Below are 21,991 nucleotides of genomic sequence, written 5' to 3' on the forward strand. Positions count from 1 at the left end.
CAAAAGGATAAAAATAACTTTTAAACATTCTTTGTTGAGGAGACATGAAACATATGTGTTGTGAATTTTTAAAGCCCGGTGCCTCCAAGTAACCAGTTGGGAGCAGATATGCTATTCCTCTAAATAAAGATTAGAGAGCATGGGAAGGACCTCCGTACAGTTAAAAACATTATCGCTAGGCATTAAAAAATGATACCCCATTGACAATAGGGAGGTACATTATATTTGTTTTGCAACACTCAATTTGATCTGATGATTGAAGTGCTTTCTATAGCAACAAGGGAAACTCAGAATCTACGGCCTTCAGCAATACAAAGCTACGATGGAGGATAATTTACTTTCATCTTCAGAATAATGGCCTAAAAATTTAAAAAAATCACCTGGTTGCTATATTAAATCAAGACTTGACGTAAAATATTTGGTTAAAGTCAAATACTAAACATGTAGTATAGATTTGCAGTGGAACTTCTGATGTTCCTGCTGATGGGTTGGATAAAAGCTGAGAATAAGTTGAGAATTTAATTGAGCTAAAAAGAAAATACATTACAGCTATTGGGAAAAATTTCTATTATATGCCTATCATGGGGAAATAAGAAACAGAGGAAATGTAATTTTAGAATGCCTTACTTGACAGCAACTACAGATCCAGGTTTAAATTGCGAAGTGAAATTGACCCGCGTGCTACCATCAGGAAAGTAAACGAAATCCAACATACGACTTTCTTTCAAATCAATATTTTCTCGTAGATCAAGGGTGTATTCAGCCAGACCATTGATGTATTTAGGATCACGCTTGAATTCGGTGCTCGGTGCATATTTTTGGTTGCCTCTAAAAATAGGGAGAAAAATTGGATGAGCTATTTTAACAATAAACCAACAAAATTACTGTCCCTAGTTTTATTATTTTTTGAGTGGTACATATTTGCAGGTTCTCACACAATGATAATTGCAGTAAAATGGTTAAACAGTATCAAATAACTTGGAAAAAATGATAATAGATTTAGACATTAAAGTAACCTACCTAAAATCATTTGGTAAATACCTTGAGCAAAATGGTATGAAAAAGGAGTGTAGAAAATGCACCTGAGTGGGCACATGAAAATACGGAGAGACCCTTATGAATTTTTTTGTGAAAAATGAAAGAGCTGGTTTCCCGAAAATTACTAAAATTTCAAAAATTCACATCTCAGTGAGTTTTAACATTTGAGACCTAATATTTTGCGAGGTTAACCATTTGATGGTCTCATCAAGAAAACAATTTATCAGAAAAATCAAAATCGATAGGTTTCCTCGCTGGTGGATTCCATGTAAAATGACCCTCAACCCTTAATGTTAGTAAGAGAGCAATGCTAAGCCTTACACAATACACTAAAAAGGAATAATAAAACAATAATTCTAAAAATTGTGATTTTAATACTTGAATGTATCATACTTCCAGTCACTATTAGAACATTATTCGGATCTGAAGAGGAAACAAACCTGTGAGAAAGTGTAGCTTCAAGTATGACCGATTCTCCATGGCCAGATACTGTGACTCCTTTTCCAATGCCAGACGCAACGCTACTTGGTGGGTGGAAAGCGGTGAAAGAGACCAGAATGACAGTTTCGTGGGTAATATCATTGTGCCTCGTCACACACACAATATCGGTATCAACTTGATCTACGAAAACCTGCCAAAGTTCATTCCGGAATGTTAATTGGGTGGAAAAAATTTAGAAAAATTTACGGCCCAAAAAATAAGGAAAAAAGCTGACTAAGAATACATTGTCAGCTGATAATAAAAGAGGACATATTTCTGTGCTCCAATGGACCACTAGACAGGATAAGAAATTGAGCACTACAGCATATGAATGCTCATTACAATTTCACGCAGAATACTACCTCTTCGCGATAACTGGGTCCATCTGGTCAATCTTCACGCTGCCTGATGCCGCGCTGTGACAGCTAATTACCCAGTGTCTTGGGATTGATTTGAATTTTATCGCAAGCAGTACTTAATTTTATGATAAGCGGAAGATATAGATTCGTTCTTATCAAATACAAAACAGTAAAACTAATCCATGCAACAAGCTGTCATTTTTTTAAAACTGACATGAAATAATGTTAATAAATTTTGGGTGAATACGGCAACGATGGACGGTTAAAATCTCTCAGGGGTCATTGGTGTTGTTTACGTCTCATGCCTAGGAAGCAGCGCCAGCATCTGCGATTTAACGCATAACGTAAACACTATAGCCAATCAAACAACAATGCACCTGCTATGTTATCACACGTCAACAGATGATTGATGTGCCGACCAATTAATCATGCATCGCTGGCTCATTAACATGACCTTTGACCTTCTGCTTATCTGATAAGATTGAAGTTCGCGATTACCTTGTGTTATTTATTCTTTGTGTAGGTGCGGTAAATATATACTCGAAGATCATATAATATTCATATTCATAGAAAATCTCGTTTATATCGGAATTTTTCTGATTTGGGACCAAAATTCTTTCTGTTATGAGTGAGTTTCCGATGTGTGCGGGATTATTTCACATTGTTCTAATGGGCGAAAAAATGGGACCGCGCGAAAACTACGATATAAGCGGGATTCTGTTGTAAACGTGTGTCGTGATAAGCGGTTTCTACTGTACACAGATGAAGTCCAAAATTTGTCCTTTGTAACATCAATCCCTTAAATTCCTTCAACTTGTGTCACACGGTATTAGTTTTTTATTTCATTTAAAAGAGAGTTGGAAAAATAGATGTCTTATCTCTTACCTGGGAGTACCCCTCTTTCCCTAGCATATAATGTAAATTATTCAAAGCTCGTTTGCCGCCAATAATTCCTGTGCTGAGATTTACTTCATTTCCCCATTCCAAATATAACCGACTTTCATCCACAACATGTATCTGAAAATTAAATGCTATTTTAGAGAGGAAAAACTTGATAGAGAGAATTTATTTTAAAACCAAGGCTATTTTCTTTCCTTAGCACTGTGCTTCCAATGAAACCTAACCTCATCGAGCCAGAAACCTCTCTGACACGCGAGTCCATACCAAATGGCACAAAAAAGTATGCATTCACATGAGGCACCCACCTTAGGGGCGCCAAAATTTCTTGCAGGTGAATAAAAAATTCTATTTTCGAATTTTGCCATCCAATATGGAGGACAGTTTTCCTCTCAGCATAGAAAGGAAAGGCACCCAAGGATTTTTAAAAAAGAAATTGTTTCAGGTTTCAATTTTGAAAAAACTTGACATTTTGAAAGTAGTCAATTTCTCATCATATTTTCTATTTAAAATCCGATAGGAGACCGATGCTGCTACCTGGTACCAAACGGGAACACACAAATTTAATGTTTGGAGAGATTTTATCAAGTTTTATTTCTTACACAGAACTGGGTGAAAATAAAAAATATTAATTTGTCTTTAATGTTCAATTTTTTATCTAGATTTTAGCTATCTATGCAAAGAATCGATCATGCAATTAATTTAAAGCTCATTTGTCACATTAGAAGTAAGTCAATCAGACGACTCTCCCTGGGTCTGCTCTAAGTATGTCAAGACCTCATCTCGGCACAGTTAGTTAAATAAGAGTATCTCTACTCACATGGTGAGGCACAAGGAGATCGTAACCCATGTTACTACCACTAGCGCAGCAGGCCATGCTGACAAGCCCCGAGCTTGGCAATAAGTCAAAAACAGTGCGCTTTTCAACTGGGCTCTGGTTATCATGGGTTAAATCCATAAACAAGGCATGAGCTACTGATGGAACTAGTGGTCTACTTGTTGGCTGCACAAATGCTCCGACTGGAACCCCTCCATAACGATAAACCAAGCGACCCTCTTCATGGGAGTCCCATGCAGACATTGCCTCTGGAAACAAAAGATATCATGAAGAAATTATTTTTATATACATCAACAGTTCAATAATCAAGAGCTTAGTAAAAAATTCAATCAACGAAGGCAATTTTCAGTACCATTGCAGACTGTGACTTACTTAAGATTGTCACATCAATATGTACCAATGAGTTACACGCCCTGAAACACACTGATGCTGGAGGGGAAATTCCACTGGTGCAGAGAGTAGACAACAGAAAACATTACAGAATTTGACCTTTTGATGAGCCTCTGCTTGGAATTTTTCATAAGAGACAAAAGACATTGACAAAATGATTTATTGAAATAAGGATTCTCATAATGCACAAGGTGGTTTTGAAAATTTGTGATTTATGAGAGTTAGAATTGACAAATTAAAAAGAAAAAAAAATGTGAGTTAAAATTGTATGTTTCTTTTTCCTCCTTTATTTATGTTATTATATATTATTATACATATTATTTTATTAAAATTTTATGTTACTTGAAATCTTTCTTTCGGTCATTAATCAATATTAGAAGGCTAAATTGTTCCAAAGGGAGAGTAAAAGTAATAATAATATAAAAACCTCGAATCAGAGAGGTGATCCCAAGTTTGTTGACGAAGATATTGTCTTTGTCATCAGAGTTCGTGAACAACTCTGCTACGACGTACAAGTTTGGTTTGATCCTGCGCCCAGCGTCAAGTAGATACTGTAATAAGAAAAGAAAAAAAAAACCAGTGATGACAAATTCACATGTGCTGAAAACTTTAAGAATTTTGATAGATGGAAAAAATCTTCATTCATTGTCCTAACAGACAAAAAATGAATGTTCCATCCTACTATTCTTTAAATTTCAAATACGTACACAGTAAGAGCTCGTTCTTGAAGGGGCTGGGAGATCCATCCGTTAAATCCCCATACGATAAATTGAAGCTTTACTGTAGATAAAGGCAGGACAATATCTGAAATTACCAGAGTCCCCCTTATAAAATAGGCCCTCAATGGGCGTTGGTGGTTTAAAATAAAACCAATACAAAAAGACAGTATGATAAATGAAAGCAAAATTAAATTACAGCTTACCTGAGCCACAGCAATAGGTGTTGAATGACAATTATCCAAACGGACTCCATCAAAGGTTTTTACAGTCTTTTCGACATATTCTTTCATGAGATTCCATAAATAAGGACAGTCTCCAGGCTTCTCTCCATACCTAAAAAAGGAAAATATTTTTGTGAGCATCTCATTTATTGTCATCTTTGATTACAGAATTATATACAATTTTATTGATCTATGGGACAAAGCTATTGGCAAAAAAATGATATAATTAATAATTACATTAAGTGCAATTAAAGCACCTTACATTAAGATCGAGATCTATACTTTAATTCATCTTCTTTGACATAAAAATTAAGCCCTCTGCTGGCTAACTCTCATGGTTTTCTCTTTTTGAGCCTTCTAAATTCCCCAAAGTTATCTAATAACTCAAGGGCTTCTTCATTGATCTGACAGTGCAACTTGTCCTCATATCCGTTAACAACTTTCCTCATGTAATTGATGACAGGCTTGCTCCCATGAAAATTTATGTTCCTTTCATACTGCTGTGCACTACAAATTTTCCTTAGAATTTTGCTGTGCAGTCTTTGAATAAAATAGAGAGCTACTTCTGTTACATATCACAATTCAAATTTGATTTTGTAGAGAAAAGGACTATTTCGTGTAAAACTTTACGCACTACGTTTTACGCGCTAAAACAGAAAACAGCATTTTCCTGTGATCAAAAATTCTGAGTTTGAAAAACAAAACAAAAAGAGAGATATAATACCTCAGCTTGACACTGTCTCCCCAGGCAATTAGTTCTCGTCTAAGATAGACATCTGATCCTGGTGCGGCAAAATTTTGCAGTGGATCAGCATTCATTACCCACCCATTGTGAGCCATGACAAACTGTCCCTCATGTGAGTACATTACTGCTTCAGACGGTCCATTTGGTGGGTCTGTGAAATAACTGAGGTTACAGAATGAAATTAGTTAGTCACATATAGCATAGAATATTGATACCATATAATATTAATACTGACCTGTCAACAGTGTCGATTTTACAAAAAAATACAGTAATGATTTTTTAATACAATGGTGATACGTCTTCTTGTAATATTTTATCGATACTATGCCACTGCTGAAATTAAGCTGTCAGAATATTGACCGTATGGTTGATTTCATATTGAAATAGGGATTATGGTAAGGTCATTCTGACATTTGTTAAATGTGCCTCGACATTGACCATAGGTATGCAATACTATGATGTTTTTCATACTCTTGGTGCAGTGTTAAATTAATATTGATATTCTGTTGACAGACATTCGTCAATGTAGCGCATGCACAGTCATCATTCGGTGAAGAATATATGTAAGTACAACGTAGCTGCTTTAAATTTAATATACTTTTCATTATTAATTATGTTCCCTCTCCAAAATTTCCTGTAAAACACAATTTGTGCAACAGAAATTACTAAAATTAACCAAACTAACCTAACCGAGGTATTAACATTTTTATTTAGCAATGGTTATGAAGATTTTGAGTTCCCCACTCACAAGAAAAACTAGATTCTTTGTCAACCAATCGCCCACTATGACGATATTGGTAGGCTTCTTAATCAAGCATTTTTATGTTCCAAATTAGATTCAAAGAGTAAATAACAAGCAACGGCTGTCCATATTGAGGTTAACATATTTTCATGCTGCTGCGAGGTAACCTTTAGTGGGCGATTTAATTCAAACAGTTTTTTTTAGTTTTTTTCTTTTTTTTTAGTTTTATAGTTTTAATAGTAAGAGGGAAGTTTGAATTTAGGCATTAAAAAATGTTTATATCTTGGTTAGGAATTACTTTCAATGATTGTTGTTGCACAAATCATGTTCTACTTGAAAGTTTGAAGAGAAAATATTTATCCTGATGTTTTTGTCACCTTGTCCAGTGGTCCAAGAAAAAGTCATTGGGCACCCTTTGATGATGTCATAGGTGTGTTCATTCTAGACTAGTTTCGGATGTTTCCTTCTATTTATTAGATTATTCTAGATTATTCGTAGAAATCATGGAATGTCATAGAAATTTCCACTGCTTTAGCAACCGTTACGATACCTCTCGGCCAGGAGCCAACAAGGTTCAATTATACGAACTTTAGTCAAAGATTAAAAAAATAAATTCTAGGACCGAGAAGAGAAATATCTTACCGTTGGAAAAGAGGATTCTTTACAGAGATTTCTGTTAAACGAGGTCCATCATGCTGAACTCGGAAGTAACGAACTCCTGCGACAGTGTTCTCAACAGCAGCTCCAAGATCACTCTGAACTTTGTTGTAAATATCATTATTCAATTTCTCCAAACATTTTTTGAATTCTTCGCTACATCTTTTAAGACGAGTCTCTTCATCAAAGCAATCACTCCTAAACAAAGAAAAGCAAAAGAATTTTGCAATGTAAATAAGATTCGAAAAATGGTGACAAAATCAAAGAATGCATAAAAACTACATTTAAGAGAAATTGCGTAAAGTCTGAGCAATTATTTCAACTTTACCAACAAAACATATTAAAGTCTGAAGGCAGACTACTATCCATAAATTACCAGAGGAAAAAACAAATGAGAATTGGAGAGGAATACGTACTTTAATTAAAATTGAGCATAACTTCATTTTTTAAGGGAAAGTTAGAAGTCATGTTTTACAGCGGAGGAAAGAGGGTTACAGAATACAACTTAAAAACAGCATTCAAAGCATAATTCATGAGCAATCTTCAATAAGTTGAACAGGGCGTTCGTTTAAACTAACGCCCTTGAGTCTGCAGTCTACTGCCTGCAATTTAAACTGACCTAATGAGAACCCGACAACTAACATATTTCATTTTGATCTCGTTTGTGAAAGAAAAATTTGAACCAAGACTCTTGATAAATTTAAATAAGGTTAATAATCAGGTTGTAATCTGTCTTGCAGATAGTACAGTGCTTTTTCTCTGTTTCACTTTCTTCTTTTGTAGGTGTTAGTTGATTTTAAGCTCTGAAAAATTCTGTTTCATGTATTTTTTAGACTTACATTTTGAAACGGTTTTGAAAAATAGATAACAGCGTAAGTGTGAGATGAAGAACATCTAAAAAGTTTGAGCATGCATAAATATCATGACAGTACTATTTTCTTCACGCCAAAATCCCTCTCAGTGAGGGAACATTGAAGTTTTTTAAAATAGCAGATTGAACTTTTTGATACTTGAAAGTGCTACTTATCTTGGCTAGCTGAACTCAAAAACGTGATCAGCATCAAAAAAGAAAAATTATTAAGCTACAAAACTATAATTTGACAACTTATTGAGGATAATTTGGCATTTGATGGGTTTTCCGGATATTTTTCGAAACTTAATACATTTGAAAGCTCCTTTAGAGATTATACACCCAAAAATTTGTATCTACTGCAGGAAAGTTTGAGAGGATTTAAAGTCTAGGAGCTATTCAGGTACAACTTGGATTCCCAGCCTTCAATAACAGTTATTATAAAGTCTTATTATTCAATAATTTTTTCTACAACTTTTGCAGGCTGCTGAAACTAGAGTCAAATCTTCACTTGCATTATGTATGCAGAATTTTTTTGCAAGAACGTTTTATTATAAACTGACTGCAGACACCTGACACAAAGATTCTATCTTGTGATGAGGGGGAAAAAGAGATTTAATCACCTATAAATGTTGTATAAGGCTAAAGCATGATCCATGTCAACTTTGGCAGCCAACCGTCTAAATTCTGGATCTGGTATCAACTTCAGCGGAGGCACAGTGACTTTCTCCGTGGGTGAAGGTGGTACCCTATTTCTTGATAATGTTTGAAATTCTACAACTAATTTGTCGATGTCCATTGTGAATAGCTCAAAAATTTTTACATTTGGTAGAATAGAGCCGAATAATGCATGCTTGATTGCCTGAGAGAGGAAAAAAAAACCAGATAAAATGTCATGAGGATAAAGGAATGGAAAAAAGTTAGTTGCAAAACAAAGGATGTATTTTTGCTAAAAAAAGACGATAAAAATTAACTTTTCTTGTAAATGCCACATTTGCATTGATTTTTGAGGACACTCAAAAAGCCATTATTATGGCTACCATGCCATTCTCATCCCTGTCGTGTTGTTATGAAATTTCTTGAAATTCAAGAATGAGTCCTATCCTACCCATCATACTTGCCTATAACTCTACACTTGTAGACTAAGGGGCTTTACTATTTGCGTTAATGACGATTTACTCTTGCAATGACACTGCTTAACATTATGTATTCTTTCATCCCCCAGATCTTTCCTTGAAATGCCAACTCAATTTCACCACAGAGATATCTCAGTTGCCTTCAGAATGTCCAAGGAGCCAAGGACTGCTTTTTTAAATGCCATACCTGCCTTATTGAAAAGCAAATGGAGGTAGGTCAGAACTTTGACCTAGTTTACTCAGATTCTCTTCAGTTGTCTGATTGGATCCTTCATTTTGTTAAAACGTTGAGAGGGTTCAAAATCCTAAAAAATTAAAATAAATGAGAAAACTTTGTGATGGATAACTGCATCAGATAGCTGGAAAGCTATGAAATAGACAAACTTAATAACTGAGAACCCATTTAGGAGAGTATCAATAAAAAGGTTGGCAACACTCACATTCAGGTGTTCTTCTGCATTCACAACAGTCGGTATTCCAGAGAATTCCCACTTGCCTTGAGATATTTCCTTAGACAAATTGTCAAGAGTATAATCCAATAAATATGCTGGTTTTAGGTGCGGAGAATTAACTAAATTATATGAACACTCAGGGTGATCCTTTAACCAGGGACTCTCATTGGCTGTATGATTTAGGACAATATCACAGATGCTCAACACCTGGAAACAAGAAGCAGGAGTCAATTAGAAATGATATAGTGCATGCTCGCTAATTTAAAACTAGAAGGTGCTAGAGATTTTTTTTGAAGTAAAAAGATTTTGAGGTAGTAAGATTTCAGTAAATGGGAAATGACTCCAACGAGAGAACGGAAGAAGAAGATACTTAAAAAAAACTGTATAATATGAAGGAGGATGGTCAATTATTCTGCAATAGAAAACTTACAAATTTCTCCTTAAAGAGGGGATTTTTATTGGAAAAAATCAACTAAACTGAATTTTTTGAAAAAGGATAAAACAACTCCGAGATTCTAGAGTTGTAAAAAAAGATAACTATTTGGTCATTCCTTCATTACCTTTTTTAACTCACAAATGTACAACAAGGCAAAGCCACCATAACCTTTTCAAATTTTATGGTGTCCAGGTCTGCCAGTTCGAAATACAGACTTGCAATTCTGATTTTAAAATACAGCTTGTGCTGGTCTCACTATTTTGAATTAGACCTGGTTCACACTGATCAGAGTGCAAAATTCTGAATGAACGAAAAGGGACAAATATATGGAGTTCTTACAAAATATAAGCATTTTCCCATTGAGGACTGGCGGTTTCTTCATATTATCAGGCTTTTCCAATGAAAGCACTCCTAAATAATGATCATGCACTTTACTTATAAACTTCTTAATTTTTCTTAAAATTGTTAAGTAAGAAGTAAATGGGGAATTTCAATGTTAGGAAGATATATGAAGATACTGCGTATGTAAGCCTCAGTATGTAAGTTCCACAAAGAAGAATTCCTCCTAAAAACCTATCTTGGAGCTTGGATGCCTTTAAAACTACTCAGGCAGCTCTTAGTTTAGGACCAAATTCTTTAAGGATGAGCATTTATGGAGAGAGGATTCTTAGGCTGGAAAAATCTGCGAGTTCTATACAAGCTATCATATGTAAATTGAATGTGCTGATCCTAAAAAAAAAAAAAAAAAAAAAAAAGGAAGTAAACATTGTTAGCACCAAGATGCGGGCTTAGAGGAAAAAGATGAAAATAAATCTGGGACATCACATTTAAAGAGAGTCGACTGGAAAAAGCATATACCTTCCATTCATTTCTTAACTTATCCGTTAGTACAGCTACATCATCGTATGTTATATCTCGATTTCCTTCATTAAATGTCACATTTAAGGAGAGTTGATTACATAAACTGTATGCTGAATTTGAACCTCCCAGCTCCTGAAAAACATTGAAAAGTATATGAATTTTACTGAGGTAATAATGACCGATTAAAATGATGAAAAAAAATTTTTTGGTCACAGATTTTCTGACTGATTTACGGTAGATATTTAGAGCTATATCCATGAATGACTTCCATGAAAATGGATCAGTGCAGTTTCCCCTTAAAAATCATAATTCTCTTCGATTAAGCATACAAATTTAGGGTAAGTTAAATTTTTCAAAAAACTGATGATGAGAAAAAAACCTACTCGGAGGCATTTTCTAGCTCTTTGGCTTTATCATGGTGACAATTTTGATGAAAAATAGGTTTTTACGAAAATATTAACATCCCACAAACCGCATTTTGACATCTGCTTCTCTTTATCCTCATGGAGAAAAAACTTGTAGTACTTTTGGGAAATCCTATTTATCTTCCATTTTAACATGATGAACACTTTGTCTCATAATTTCGAAGAATGGTACTGCAAAAGATCTAGAAACTGTAACTTGGAAAGAATGGGTCGTAGTTTGGATAGAAGTGGTATCAAAACAAAACGTACCTGAATGGGTGTGAAATGAATCATGTTGTACCCAGTTTCTTTAGCTACTCTGAGCTTATTTTCCCAGGATGAAAATGGACCTAGAAGCTTGCTGAGGTAAGTAACTGACTGTATGCAATCTAAAGGTAATTCTTCACCCCCCGCCGTGAGGACCGGATCCACCAGAAAATAGCCGGAACCTTTCGGGGATTCTCTGAAACAGTGTTAAAACAGCTAACATAAAATTTTCTGTCTGATCTTTACAACAGAGGCTCAAATTTCAATTTTAGTTCACTAAAAATTAAGATCATCAGTGCACTAATTGGTAAAAATGAACGGAAAAAATTGACTTCTTCTAGGACAGTTCTTAAAGAGAAAATAAAGCCCAGTATTTATTGTGTGAATAAACAAACTTATTTCAATTTCAGTGTTTTGAAATTTCTGTCCTTAAGAATTTGCATTTTTTTACTGAAAGCAAACTGTAACTTGCGCCTAGTGGCAGAAGTGGACTTTCTTGAGCTCATGTCTTTGATGTCTACGTGCAGGTTGGATGCATTGGTGTAAGTAATAGATCTATAATGCAAAAACAAAGGCAGGAACTTTTGAAGAATGAAGGCTGGCCGGAGATGAGCACACTTAAACAGGAAAGGGTTGCCGGCAATTACACCTCACTATCAATGATAGAAGAGGTGGTTACTTGTTGTAAGTAACTACAAATACAGCTAAATTTATTTGTAAAGTTTTTGGGCAAGTACCATGGTCTGATATGAATTTGAACTGTAATGTGACCTTTCTGTAAAAATAATTGAAGTTCACAGAAATTTCTACTGCCAAGTTGTACAATCCTGTCTTGATATAAGTTAAATTATTAAGAGCCACTTTGTCCCATCAAAACAAATGGACTGTCCCAGAGCTTTCGCGCAGGTCGACTGTATGTGCCAACAACAGAAGCTAGCAGGTTACAATTTGCAGGATTCTGTAGATCAAAGCTTTCCCTACAAAATGACCCCTTGTTTGGCACATTTCGTCAAACATTGACCACGATGCAGGTTTTTTTTTAGTCTCAAGTTGCATGAACCACTTTCACATTTTAGGACTTTTTTTTTTGGGGGGGGGGGGCGAGGGGGCGAAGAGAGTTTAAACATTAGATGCATGCATTAAAAGAAACAAAAAATGTTTAGTATTTTTAGTAAATTTACCATATTTCATTGCTCATCTGACAAATCTTAGCTTTATATTTCTCATTTTAAGTATTTTCCTTCAGTTTTTATACGAAAACGCAAGAATTCCTCTGATTTGACCAGAATTATTTGCTGAAATCCTCAGAAGTAAAAGTTACAAAATATGCTTCAATTGAAGCCTTAATTTCATCTACTGAACTACCTCTTCAGTCTCGAGAAGCTTAATTTAGCTATGGGAAAAACCAGGGATCACAAGAGGCTGGGTTTGGGCTACAAGAGAGGTGCAAGGAGGATTGTAAATTCTTGTTCTTTTCTTACAAAAAAGCTATAAAATCTGATGTGGTTCCGAGCAACATGTCTCCAAAAAAAACACTGTATCTAGGTCAATTTCAAAAAAGTCACGCAAACATGTTTGATGACGTTTTCTACGAGAAAAAATAAAAAAGGTATAGGTAAATGTTTCAAAGCACCGCGAAGGAGATGCATGTTTTACTAATTTTACCTTTGATTTGCAACTGGACGACATATTTTTTTTATTAGGCACCACCTTCAGAGATTCAAATTTTTGAATGCCTCTTATTTATTATTTTCTTCTCGTATCCATAAAAAATATTCAAATTTACTTAAAGTCAAAAATTATTATGTAATCCTCTTTATTTTAATTACAGAGATGAAACTAATAAGACAATAAAAATAAAAAACTTACTCATCATTGTATGTAAAGTAATAATGAAAAGAGCCGGAAGTATGAAGCCTAATTTGACAAAATTTGGCACAATCATCATGACTAGAGCAGTTTGACCAAGAGAGACTGTTGTACTCACTGCGGTGATACTCATGACCTTTTTCAGGGAAGTTTACACAAATTTTAACTTTTCGACCAAACAATGAAGGTCCTAGTCGAAATTCGAGAATCCAGTCTGGACAAAAAAACAACAAATAAACAGATTATTAAGATGGTAAAATTTAAACTATTCAGAAATAGAAACTTTAAAAAAATAACCTTTTTTTTTATTTTAAATTGTAAATTTACAATTGAACAAATATTTCACAGACATACTTACAGACTATTCTAATCTTCAAAAATTGTAGTCTAATTTATACTAAAAATAGTAAGATACGGATTACACTGAAATAAAATAGTTATAGAACAGTTAAAATTTACTGAACGGGTCAAAATGAAAAATTTGATTGAGGAGAGCGAGTAAATACGATGGGCCACTAGAAAAGGTATGGATTAGAGCTCTACGCAACATATTTTTTCTTCTTATATTACAAAAAGGGACCCCAAGGATGTTCTAGAAAAATGTTCTCTCCTTCCTTCATGGATTGAATTTTTGTGACTTCAAAGTTAGTAGTGGAAGAAATAAACATTAGAGCTTTGAAAAGTTCAGAGTAGCAATAAATACTTGCCTTTTTCAAGCCTGTAAAGAGTTGAATCTTTGTGTTCCCCATCATTGAGAGTCAAAACCCGTATACTTGTAGTTACCATTTTTTGCGGCCTCCCTTTACTGGAGCTGAAACATAAAATATGAAAAATATTCAGGAAAATTGCTGCCAGTTTAAAATTGAGCCAGAGTAAAATCTGGAATGTGTAGAAAAGTACACAAAATTATAAAAATCAATGGTTTCCAGAGGGAATTGATCGTAGAGAGATTAGTTTCCTTTTCTGTTTTTTCTTTTTCTTTTCAAAACAGTGAAATAAATTAAAATAAAGATGAAGTTAAAATCAGATTTGTTGTCTTTTGATAATCATATGATTTTTGAGTGGTTGGACTTGTTACTTTTTATATTATACTTATCATCTTTATTTGGCTCACAAGACTTCTTAAGACTAGGATGGTAAATATTTAACCATTAAAGGCTGATATTAACTGTTGCGATGGATTAAATTTAAACTCAATAATTTTTAGAATTTTCACCTCACCTTACCTAGCGATAATTATCAAAAGGTTAGCACAGTATTGAACTTTAAGACACATCATGAAATTGAAAGATAAAATACAATGATCATTCACAATTATCAGAAAAACAACAATTGAAAATGGAAAACAATGTACGATACATTACGCCAAAGTACTGAGAAAATACCAATGTACAGTTCAACTCACCCTGCAGCTTCGGATTCTTTTTTATCAAAAGATGAGCTTAAAGATTCAGTCACCTCCACTGAGAATTCATCATTGACAAATTTTTCTGAGATTATGGGATTTGACTCCGAGTGTTCAAAAATGAGTTGTGTGCTAGAATCAGGAGTTGTACGATTCTTGTCGAAAGTTTCATTAGAGGGTAGATTGGGTAGCAGATTCTGGTCAATTGCTTGTACAGATGGCTCCTTGCAGATTGATGCTTCAGCATGACATTTCTCCTCGACCTCTCCTGGCTCTTCCATAATGTTGTACAAAGCATTCTCTGCACTAACTACAGGCTTTGGCATCACGGTGTTCGGGCTCACATCTGCAATCGCAGGTTGTGAGGTTTCAGACTCATCCAGCAATGCATCTGACAGTTGTTCTGCGATCAGCTTATCCTCATCCACCTCAAGTTCATCAATCTTAGATCTCAAACTCCCACTTGATTCAACAAGAGATGAGCTCACCATTCCTGCATCCTCATTTTTCCCCAAAATTTTGGAGATATCCTCATTAGACTGGAGCTCAAAGTAATTGGTGTGAGGGCACTCTACTGCTTTGGGATCTAAGGATTCAGGACTGTCAAAATCCTGAGGATTTTCTTTTCCCTCCATATTTTTTTGAATATGACATCCACCTATAAACGAGTCCTTTCCAGCAGCAAGTGGTGTATGTTGATTCGTCACTTCACTCTCCACACAAAAATCGCTTCCAGTGAGGTCTCTTTCTACCTCATGTTCTTCGTTATTTCTCATTTCATTGCTCCTCATACTGTCATCTTCTTGAACTGACTGATTTTCCACAACACTCTTAGCTTGACTAGTAGCCTCACTTTTGCTTTCTTTTGTACTCTCTTCTGCACTGTCAATTACCTCCTCTTTGGTTAAAGGCCTCTTCTGGTTTTCTATTTCATCCTCAGATGCTTCATCATCGCTTAACACTGTCTCATCTTCATCAGATTTAACCAAACCCTGATCTGCCGTTGATGGCATCCCTTCATGCTTTAAATTATTTACTTCTAGAGACGATTCTTCAAATGTATCTTCACTGTATTCTTCTTCATTTATAGACAGAGATCTTTCACATTCTGGGTCACTTCCTTCCTCCTCTGATGACAAGTTCTCGTTAACTAGACTGTCCTCTCCTCCTGCAAAATATGACAACTCTTCTTCATTCCCTTGGTCTTTCCTCGGTAATTCTTCTTTTACTATATTAGTATTCTGATCAGACTCTTGTTGCGCATCACTTAGTCCATGCGGACTTGCTAAATTTTGAAGTGACTCATCTATAGCCTTTGAAGTAGGCACAGCAGTAGCTAGAACTTCCTCAGGATTAAAAGGAGAACCGTGCTGAGCTTCATCTGAATTACCATCTGAGAGCCCATAGTTTTTTTCATCAACATTGATGTCACAACGATAGGATGCAGCATTATCACTTGAGACAAACTGACCTAGAGGTGCATTGTTGGGAAGTCCACTGATATGAGCAGAGTTACTATTAAAGCCATTGAAATGATTTCCAGCACTATCCAAATGCACAAATGCTTCGCCTGGATGATAGACATTTTCCTGGTAATACGACTTGTTCTCGCCACTATTTGCAAAGGAGGTTAAATGGTCAGGGGGCATTTCAACAAAGCCACTTGACGAGTTATATAGAATTGGGAAGTTTTCATTGTAGGTGGTGTAAGAAAAGATTTCGGTTCCTGCATCTGGGAATGATGCAGAGAAGTTGTTAGATGATGCTGAAGTGTTTTCCACTCTTTGCTGATTTTGTTCAGTGTAAGAATAAATCACTGAATTTCTGTATGGATCAAAATTTTCAATTTGGGGTATCAAATTGGCATCTGTAGCATTCAAGGGAAAAGTTTGGTTCAGCATTTGACTGGAGGTGATGTTGAGAAAAGTTGTCTGGATAGGTGGAGCTTGACTTGAAGAGCAGAAGTTTACAGGATTTGCAACAAGCCTTTGACTGTCGGTTTCATTTGGATTGACGAAAGTATTAGATGAGCTGTGGACCTCACTAGGAGGCTCATTTCCAACATTACTGCATGCCACATTGGTTCCCACGAAGGTAGAATCAATAGAATTTCCTTGATTTGCGGAAGCGCTGGGCTTCTTCGAGTTTTCGCTAATGTCACTGCCAAACCCATTTGTAATCTCACTGGACAAGGCATTCGGTTTGTACACTGTTTTAGCATAGTCAGTTTGGAATTTTCTCTTATTTTGATTCGCAAAGTCAAGATACTGCTTAGAGTCATTTTCTGCTTTGTTACCCTTGTAGAAAAAAAAACCCTGCGCCAACTCATTTGTAGTTCTGGTCGTTGTACCATTGGTTGCTGTTTTCTGCGGCAAATTACCTTTGGTGATTGCCTCATTTTTAGGAGTACGGGAGGGTTTTGGGGTAAGTGAAGGGTCTGGTGCCCCTGGTTTACTAGAACTACCAGTTCTTCCAATATTTATAGTCGGAATGGTTTCCGGACGCTCTTTATAATGTGGTTTGGTTACAGTGCTTGTATCGGACTGCTTTCCGAGGGCTGTGAGTTCAGAGCAATTAGGACCTCTGGTTTGTACGCTAGACCCAGTACTATCAGGTTTAATGGTTTTTGAAGAATAGGACTTTTTCATTCTCTTTTGAACAATGGTCCACTCTCCTGAATTATCACCGCTTTTACTCTTTAGAGTCTTATCTTTCTTAGGCCCCTGAGGTGGTGGCAAGGTTTTCGTCGGTTTTTTATCAGTTGTAACTTTGACACCTTTATCAGGCAAAGAAACTGGATCACTATACTTACTGGGCTTTTGCTCTTTATTCTTCACCTTCTTTTCTTCTTTCTTGGTCTTTTCTTTTCGTCCATTTTGCTCTTTTTTAAGACTTTTACCTTGCTTTTGTATTTCTTTCACTGGCCGAGTATTCTTGGTTTTCTCTGTTTTTGAAACATGTCTAGCCTTGCTTGCCTGAGGATAGGATTCAGAGAGCGTTAATTTTTGCCAAATGAATTTGATGAAAATATGGCTGAGGGTGTTGAATTCCCAAAAAATAATGAACAGGATAATCGACAGAATACCAACTTCCACTAACATGTTGATAATACCAGCACACACACTCACAAACTACACTGAATTTAATTGCATTTACGTAAAACACTAAAACAGATTTTATTGAGAAATAGTATGATTAAGAAATGGAAAAAAGGCTATGAAAAAAGCAGGAACATTTTCAAAAGTCACATTGCAATTTGCTTGTAAAATTATCATGAGCTCTGGAGGTGATACTCAACATGGACTTTTGTCTAGTACCTTTTCACTGCACTAATCTGTGATCGATTGACCTTTGAAAAGATAACATCTCAGGGATAAAATTAACTTATTGACAGTGATACTTTTTCATTATTCTGATGACTTAACTTGTTCTTATCAGGGCACAGTGATAATCAAAATTAAATCCTTGAATTCCTCAGCACATCACTGCAGATTCGTTATAACACTGAGAGGGAGAGAAGGTGTAAGGACAGACAGAAAACTACATAAAAAAAGAGTGAATCTTTGCAAGTCAGTTGAAGACGTAGTATGTATTCAGGCATGTTTTCGCTGGCAAAAACTGAGATGCGTCTTAGTGTGACCTGAGGTCAACGTAAATTTGTAGAGGCTTTTAAATGATTGGAGGGAGAATGGAAGGGGAACGATAACTAGTGATACTATTAAAACATGACCTACGGAATAGATTCAATAGAAATTCTATCTTCTCAGAAATCAAAGAGTTACTCTGATTCATGAAGTAGATTATTCTCTCCATTTCTTAAAATACTTGTTAAATTTCTTGCATATTTTTAAAAATATTTAACTCAATAGAGGATAAACAAAATTGTACTATAATTACAAATGTGCAATTATTTTAATTATCGAAGATTGTAGGTATGACAGAAAAATTATTCTCTTAAATCAAGACTTCTGCACCACAGCATGTGTGCAGGTACATAAAAATAAAATCTTTGATTGTTAAATGAATCATGACTTGCTAAAATTATACACTTGGAATTTTCCTTCATTTGGTAGGAATCAAGATTGCCTTTCTTTTACAGAATGCAATACTCAAAGCTTTCTTTGAGAGTAAATCAAGGGGGGGACCTGAGATAAAATTTTAGCAAGAATAAAAAAATTGCAAATGATTCTTCATTGCACAAGGTTTAGACATAGTGTTTTAAAAAAGTTAAAATAGAGGGAAGGGGGGAGTGAGGGATGACAATTTTTGAGTGACAGTACCTACTTAGCAAATAATAAAAACTATTTAAATTCTAAGGTCTTACCTGTGCTTCATCTTGGCTTTGTAAATGAATTTATGAACACAGTAACAACAACCTACTACGATAGGGAACGAATACAGGGCGAACTGTGAGATAACAGGGTAACGTGACATGAATTTAATACTGGAGGAAATAAAAAGAAAGTTTCTCAACAAAGCAGAGTTTCAGTATGAAAATTTTCTGGAATAAATTGTATTTACTAATAAATGACCTCTGTAGAATCTCTACAGAGAAAAAGAGGTAGGAATGACAAATGTTGATTCAGAGGCAAACAAAATGCAGAGGTCAAGGAGCAAAGCTGTGTTAAAATTAAAATGATAGGTACTCAAGCGATCAGGGCAAATTAACGGATTTTCTCTTCGATCTCCTTTGTCATATTACAGTTACTAATGGATTATTATGTTTCTCAGACACTAAGAAATCCAAGTTTCTTTTCTCTAAGATATAAAAGAAATCTAGGAGAGACATGATTTTAGGGAGAAAATTAGGTTTTAGGATATGAGTTTTCAAGTTAAAATGGAAGTAGATGGGGGGGGGGGAGGTTTAATTTTCTGAGAAGTAAAGATTCCCTATAAGAGATCTAAGTGCGTGGTGTATAAATCGGTATGAAAAGTGGGAAGACAGATAAAAATTAGTTTCAAAATTGGCGATGATCTAGCAACCTTCCTCCAATTTCTTTTGAAATAAATTTGAGGAGACATCAAAAAATTTGATAGGCACTGATCGCGTTTTGGCACTTCACTTCTTTGTTCTGAACCAAGCTGACTTTGAAAATAAAGAGAAAAATCAGCCTCCCCGAATTGATGAGCCCATGGCACATTGAAGTTAAGAAAATGGAGGGATAATATGCAATTATTAGTGGTAATTAAAAAAATTCACAGTGACTAAAACAGAGTGGAAAATTTCCTAATGATTTCAAGAGGAGATTGGACAATGATATGCAAGCTGAAAACCCTGTGTAACTGACAGAGCACGCTTATCTTTTAAATCTCTCCATAAATCCACCTTCTTATCTTTGAAAAATCAACTGCTGGTTTATCTTGTGCGTTATCTTACTTCACGAGATAGATCCAGATGGACTTACAGAGAAAAAAGGAGAGTTTGATTATTGCAAAGTGGATGGTGGGCAACTGGGCATAACATGTAAGAATCAACGGGTTAGTTTTGATAGGACCCTCACCTTTATCAATGGGACCACCCATTCCACCTGGTTCTCATGGGCACTACTGTGGTTTTGATTTCTTTCATAACTTTAATTGAGAATATAGCAAGTTTGATTCAACCTTGGTAGTCTCTAAATGAATCAGTGGGTTCGAAAACACACCAACTTGGGTTTTTTTTTTATTTTCACTTTTTTACAGTTTAGTAACACTTATGAATAGAAGCATCTGCACGCAAAAGAAAATTTCGAAATTGCAATCGGAAGTGCTCAAAACAGCGACGGGAAAAGGGAAAAATCAAAGTATTTCATTGGAAATACTAATTTTTGGCCATTTCAAGGGAAACGGGTGACCATCCAATTTGGCAGTTTTCTTTTTTCGGTTCTGTATACCTTGTTCCAACAAGTCATATAAATATTCAAGCGTTATTCAGGTCGAAAAATATAAATTTTTCAGGGCAGACTGTGAAAAATCAGTATCTGAAAGTCGGTGAGAACGAAAACACACCAACTCGGAAATTTTTAAACGCTTAGTTCTCTGTCATCAAACATGGTATATCGAATTCAACTTGGTGCTTTACAAAGTCTCTAAGTACTTGTCCTTTGGCACCAAAAAGGTTTTTCTTAAACTAACTTCCTTACCCGCTGCGCAGTTTTAGGTGTTTCCTGAACAATTTTTTTTTCCGAGTTGGTGTGTTTTCGAACTCACTGATTTAAATACTATCTCCATTTTTAACTTTCTCAAACCATCAATGTTTAGGATTTACCTCATTTTAAACACCCAACATCTTCTTTCTTTTTTTTGATTTTGGTAACAATTTAAAAATTAAGTCAGAGAGAAAAAAAACCAAGAACTCAGGTGGGGGGGGGGGGGGGGGGGTGAGAATTGAAGAAAACTGTCTACAGGACAAATTTAATTTTCTTACAGAATCCTAAGCAAGGTAAAACTTTGAAGTTTTCAAAACAAAATCTTGCTGGCACAAGTAGCAATGAGCATCGAGATGAATGTTGAAAGTTTGACTTTTTGATGGATTAAATTATCTTTACTTAAAATACTCATAACTTCTCCAATTTTTTGAGGAAGTTAGATAATTTTGGTTCCAATCTATTAGCAGGCTAAAATTGATAGATACAGCAATAGATAAATAGGACACGGGAAAATAGTGCGATTCTAATCGTTGCAACAGGTGGTTGTTAAGAACCAAGGGGGAAAATGATGGACTAACTATGGGGTTCCTGGTGGATTGCCATTAGTTAGTCTAGTATTTGCCTTCTTTGTCCATTGCAACACTTCCCTTCTACCAACAGGATTGCTCCATTTCCTCTGTGTCTTCTTTGTCTATTAATTTCAATAATCAGCCGCCAGGAGCAATGTAAGCTTTAAAACGAGAACAAGATTAGCTTAGTAGCCAACACTAGTTCTAGAATCATAGCATCAATTTAGGAACTTTTAGGACACTGAGAGTTTTTTTCAGAGAGTAGAGTCAAAGTTAAATAAGTTTACACACTTCTATAATACAACAGAAGATTGTCAGACATCACTTATACATGCAAAGTAAACGGGAGAATCAAGATGGTGGATCTTCTGTCCCAGTATATAATTGCATAAACTTATTTGACATGGACTCTACACTTGTGTGCATGTTTATAATTCGACAATTCACAATTGAGCCTTAGGGTAACGTACTGTCATTAAAGAACCATAAAAAAGGAGCACCATAAAGAATAAAAAGCAGGCAAACCTT

At 35.3% G+C, this 21,991-nt stretch overlaps 1 protein-coding gene across 1 annotated transcript in view; it reads right to left on the reverse strand.

Annotated features, from left to right (window-relative positions):
• Nucleotides 1-18,223, reverse strand: part of LOC109041111 (glycogen debranching enzyme) — a 30,943-nt gene extending 12,720 nt beyond the window's left edge. The window contains exons 1-15 of the mRNA XM_019057290.2: nucleotides 14,767-18,223; nucleotides 14,069-14,172; nucleotides 13,362-13,575; nucleotides 11,496-11,688; nucleotides 10,819-10,953; nucleotides 9,513-9,731; nucleotides 8,560-8,798; nucleotides 7,072-7,284; nucleotides 5,667-5,849; nucleotides 4,925-5,054; nucleotides 4,430-4,553; nucleotides 3,595-3,860; nucleotides 2,763-2,894; nucleotides 1,479-1,669; nucleotides 628-828 (exon numbers count right to left, since the gene is read on the reverse strand). Of these exons, the coding sequence (XP_018912835.2) occupies nucleotides 628-828; nucleotides 1,479-1,669; nucleotides 2,763-2,894; nucleotides 3,595-3,860; nucleotides 4,430-4,553; nucleotides 4,925-5,054; nucleotides 5,667-5,849; nucleotides 7,072-7,284; nucleotides 8,560-8,798; nucleotides 9,513-9,731; nucleotides 10,819-10,953; nucleotides 11,496-11,688; nucleotides 13,362-13,575; nucleotides 14,069-14,172; nucleotides 14,767-17,867 (5,645 nt within the window). The 5' untranslated portion in view covers nucleotides 17,868-18,223. The remainder of the gene's footprint in view (nucleotides 1-627; nucleotides 829-1,478; nucleotides 1,670-2,762; nucleotides 2,895-3,594; nucleotides 3,861-4,429; nucleotides 4,554-4,924; nucleotides 5,055-5,666; nucleotides 5,850-7,071; nucleotides 7,285-8,559; nucleotides 8,799-9,512; nucleotides 9,732-10,818; nucleotides 10,954-11,495; nucleotides 11,689-13,361; nucleotides 13,576-14,068; nucleotides 14,173-14,766) is intronic.
• Nucleotides 18,224-21,991: the final 3,768 nt, after the last annotated feature.

The sequence above is a fragment of the Bemisia tabaci genome, chromosome 1, assembly GCF_918797505.1.
Source record: "Bemisia tabaci chromosome 1, PGI_BMITA_v3".
NCBI classification, from domain to species: domain Eukaryota; kingdom Metazoa; phylum Arthropoda; class Insecta; order Hemiptera; family Aleyrodidae; genus Bemisia; species Bemisia tabaci.